At 43.4% G+C, this 1,381-nt stretch overlaps 1 protein-coding gene across 1 annotated transcript; it reads left to right on the top strand.

Annotated features, from left to right (window-relative positions):
- Positions 1 to 395: 395 nt before the first annotated feature.
- Positions 396 to 707, top strand: SARC_06327 (hypothetical protein; the record flags this gene model as incomplete). The annotated part of the gene is made up of 1 exon (XM_014299768.1): positions 396 to 707. A coding segment is annotated over one exon (312 nt), but the record flags the coding sequence as incomplete, so codon positions are not given.
- Positions 708 to 1,381: the final 674 nt, after the last annotated feature.

The following is a 1,381-nucleotide window of genomic DNA, read 5'->3' as shown; positions in this document are numbered from 1 at the left end:
GCCAATCCCATTCTTCGCACTTAATTTCCATTGGATGATAATAATTATTGGACCAGAATCACAGCACTGATTGGCCCTCGAATTTGTTGCTTTTGCGCAATATCGGCTCAAGCCGTCTCGTTCCAATACCTTGTGTGCTGTGGTGGCCCAACATTCTGACAGTCCAACCAGAACTACAGTGAGAATGTCCCCATATTGTGAAAAAGAAGACAATCGCTCGCATCGCTGGCCTCCAGGGCACAGCCCCGCTGTGGCATAGAATGCGAAAGATCGGGAAGAGAAACTAGGTATAAAGAAGTACACACCCCATATCCAGCACCCATATTTCTGCTTTCTATCCCAATATCTTTTGCCAATACACGAGTATCTTTGAAACAATACACACCTACGCCAAGATGGACGCTATTAAGGGAAAGATTGCTGCCTTGAAGGACGAGGCCCATACCGCCACTGTCCGTGCAGAGGAGTCTGAGAATGCTCTGCGTGAAGCACAGGCCATTGCCACCACTGCCGAGAATGAGGCGCACACACTGCGCAACAAGGTGGCTCTATTAGAAGGCGACCTAGAGCGAGCTGAGGAGAAGGTCGAGGAATTGTCTGAGAGGGCCAAGGACTCGGAGAAGCGTCTGGAAGAGTCCGAGCGCTTGTTACGCAACGGCGGCAATGGCGACAAGGCCATTGACAGAGTGGACGAGCTTGAGACTGAGGTATGTGCGACTGTGGCGAGGATGTATTAGTGTGACTGCTAGTGGTAGGTGTGGGATTAAGGGCTGGAGGCTGTACAGTTAGCTCATGGTACCAGAGCATCGGGGTTTGTGGTTACGGCTAGCGTATAGGAATGACTACGCGATAGGTGGTGTCTTGACGTGCATGATGAAAGAGATTTAAAGTATATATACAAAGGACTGGGTGGTACTTGTCTTGGTTATATGATGTTCATAGTTCCTGTTATATGATGTTCATATCTTTTGTCCTACCTCTGCGGATTTGTCAGCTTGTTGTGATTGATACATACACCACTATGAGAGAATTTTGAGATAGATATGGGATCATTGTTCACAAGTCTGCACTTGAAATCAACGGAGATGTTCACTATGGGGTATACACCATGATACACATTTTTTGACTGTCGAGTTTTCATAGCGTGACCAAAATTACAGTATTGTATTGGTATCTATTCGTTCCGTACTATATACGTGGAAACTTGTACAAATACTACATATTCCAAATGCAGACACTATTTGTATATATTATCACGTGCAAATGTAAACACAAACACACAAACACACGCGTATATAATATTTATAATATATTCTATATCACAGAAAATAATCAGAAAATATTATATATTATATATATATATATATACATATATATATAT

This window comes from Sphaeroforma arctica (assembly GCF_001186125.1).
Source record: "Sphaeroforma arctica JP610 unplaced genomic scaffold supercont1.447, whole genome shotgun sequence".
NCBI lineage: Eukaryota > Ichthyosporea > Ichthyophonida > Sphaeroforma > Sphaeroforma arctica.
This window is presented reverse-complemented; position numbering and strand designations above follow the sequence as displayed.